This window comes from Ochotona princeps, chromosome 9 (genome assembly GCF_030435755.1).
Source record: "Ochotona princeps isolate mOchPri1 chromosome 9, mOchPri1.hap1, whole genome shotgun sequence".
Lineage (NCBI taxonomy): Eukaryota > Metazoa > Chordata > Mammalia > Lagomorpha > Ochotonidae > Ochotona > Ochotona princeps.
In genome coordinates, this window is record NC_080840.1 from 2,579 (window position 1) to 4,577 (window position 1,999).

Sequence of the window (1,999 nt, forward strand, 5' to 3'; positions counted from 1 at the left end):
CCCAGGGCCGCCTCGAGCCCTGGCACGCTTGTCAGGTACGTGCCCAGCATCCGCTGGTTCGGGCCCACCCACAGGAGAGGCCAGTCTGGACTCTGTCCCCCCTCCTTAGCCCTGCCTTGCTGGGGTAAGCTGTCCGACAGCCTGAGGACCTGCTGGGGGGCTGCTGCCAGGCCCCTCCCCTTGCTGTCCCTGGTCGCCAGTACCCGCTGTGGCCTCCCTGGTGGACTGGCTGGGGTCCCCCTGGGGCTGAAGGTCCCTAGACACACAGAGCAGACTGGGGTGGGGTGAGAAACCAGGACCCGGTTTATTCTCCAGAGGGACCAGGGGTCATGGGGGGAGGGCAGGGCTGGCCAGGTTTTCCAGGGCGCTTGGCTCAAACGCTGCTGAGGAGGCTGAGCAGCAGGGCTGCGCCCACCACGTGTGCCAGGCTGCTCAGGGGCCCTGCTGCCCCGTTGCCCAGTGGGTCCTGTGACCCTGGCCTGTGCCAGGGCGGGACATTGCACAGCATCGACTGGCAGCAGGTCACGGTCATCTGGGTCCCTTGCACGGTTTTGCTGATGGGCTGGCAGGTGTCTGTGCACCACGTGGAGTAGGTGGTTAGGAGCCCTGACCCTGGGCGAGGGAGCAGAGGGGCTGCTGAGGCCTGTGAAGGGGTCCAGGGCGGGGCAGGGCGGGGCAGGGCTGGGCTGGACGGGGCCGGGTGGTGCAGGGCTGGGTGGGGCCTGGGGTGGGTAGGGCTGGGTGGGGCGGGGCAGGGCTGGGTGGACTGGGCAGGGCTGGGTGGGGCAGAGCTGGGCAGGGCCGTGGGTGGGTAGGGCTGGGTGGGGCGGGGCAGGGCTGGGTGGACTGGGCAGGGCTGGGTGGGGCAGGCTGGGCAGGGCCTGGGGTGGGTAGGGCTGGGTGGGGCGGGCAGGGCTCACCGGTGTTGCCGTGGGTGATGAGGGTGGTGCAGTAGTGCTGGCCGTGGGGGCAGTTCTGCGTGTGGCTGCAGCGTTCCTCCCGGTATAAGGACTGGCAGCTGTAGCACTGGAGCTGTGCTGGGGGGAGGGGCTCGAGCCAAGGCCCTGCAGTGTCCTCGGGGAGGGGCCGCCCCGACCCTCGCCCCAGGACCCCAGCCCACCCTCCCCGGGGACCCTGTGCACCTGGCACCACTGCCCCTCCCTCCCCGAGTGGGAGAGTCAAGGTCAGGTTGAGGGCGTTGGGGAGGGTGGGTACCTCTGTCCCTGCTGCCAGGGGCAGCGGTGGCCTCCTCCTCCTCCTCCTCTTCATCGTCATAGCCATCAAGGCCCACGTCATCATCGTCATTGTCCTTGTCCTCCTGCGCCCACCCTCTCCCTGGCCAGGTAGGACACCTGTGAAGCCCGTGTCCCCAGCCCGACTCAGCCCTGCCCTCCCCACCCTGCAGCTGGGTGAGGTTTGCTGTGCTTGCCATCCACAGCAGCTGTCCTGGGCTGTCCCCTGGCACAGCCCTGCCTTCTGCCCCTGCCTGCCAGAGGCACAGAGTAGGCCACTAAGGTCTGGACACAAAACAGACCCCTGCCCTTACCTCCCCGATTCCCGCTCTGAGCCTGAGCCTGGGACCCCTGGAAGTCCCCAACCCCCACCATGACCCGCACCTGGCTGCCGGCACAGCAGCAGGGCCAGCACCACGGCCCCAAGCACCTTCATGCTGCTGGACGTGTGAGCGCCTGCGCTGGGTCCTGGCTGGCTTGGGGCGCTGGTTCTGCAGCAAGTGGGCCAAAGGGCACCGTCCAGGGCTTCCCACGCCCCCACCAGCTGCAGCAAGGAACAATGGCCCCGGCACCATCCCCGGCTGCAGGCGCCAGGCGGGGGACGCCGCTTCCCTCCAGGACCTCTGGGGCCACAGGGGAAGGGGACGTCACTGCGGTCATCCCTGTGGCATCCACCTGGAAGCCCCACCCCACGCGGGCAGCTGGAGGTGGGTATGGCGTCCAGGCCTCAGCCCTTTTAACCCACCTCCCCTGGCCTGGTTCTCGTG

General features: G+C 69.0%; 1 protein-coding gene across 1 annotated transcript; it reads right to left on the reverse strand.

Annotated features, from left to right (window-relative positions):
* Positions 1-307: 307 nt before the first annotated feature.
* GPIHBP1 (glycosylphosphatidylinositol anchored high density lipoprotein binding protein 1) lies at positions 308-1,685 on the reverse strand. Its single transcript, XM_012925665.2, has 4 exons — positions 1,617-1,685; positions 1,216-1,335; positions 921-1,037; positions 308-612 (listed from the first exon to the last, which is right to left on the reverse strand). Exons 1-4 carry the CDS (start codon positions 1,666-1,668, stop codon positions 374-376), a joined length of 528 nt encoding a protein of 175 aa, XP_012781119.2. The 5' UTR covers positions 1,669-1,685; the 3' UTR covers positions 308-373.
* Between the last annotated feature and the right edge of the window lie 314 nt (positions 1,686-1,999).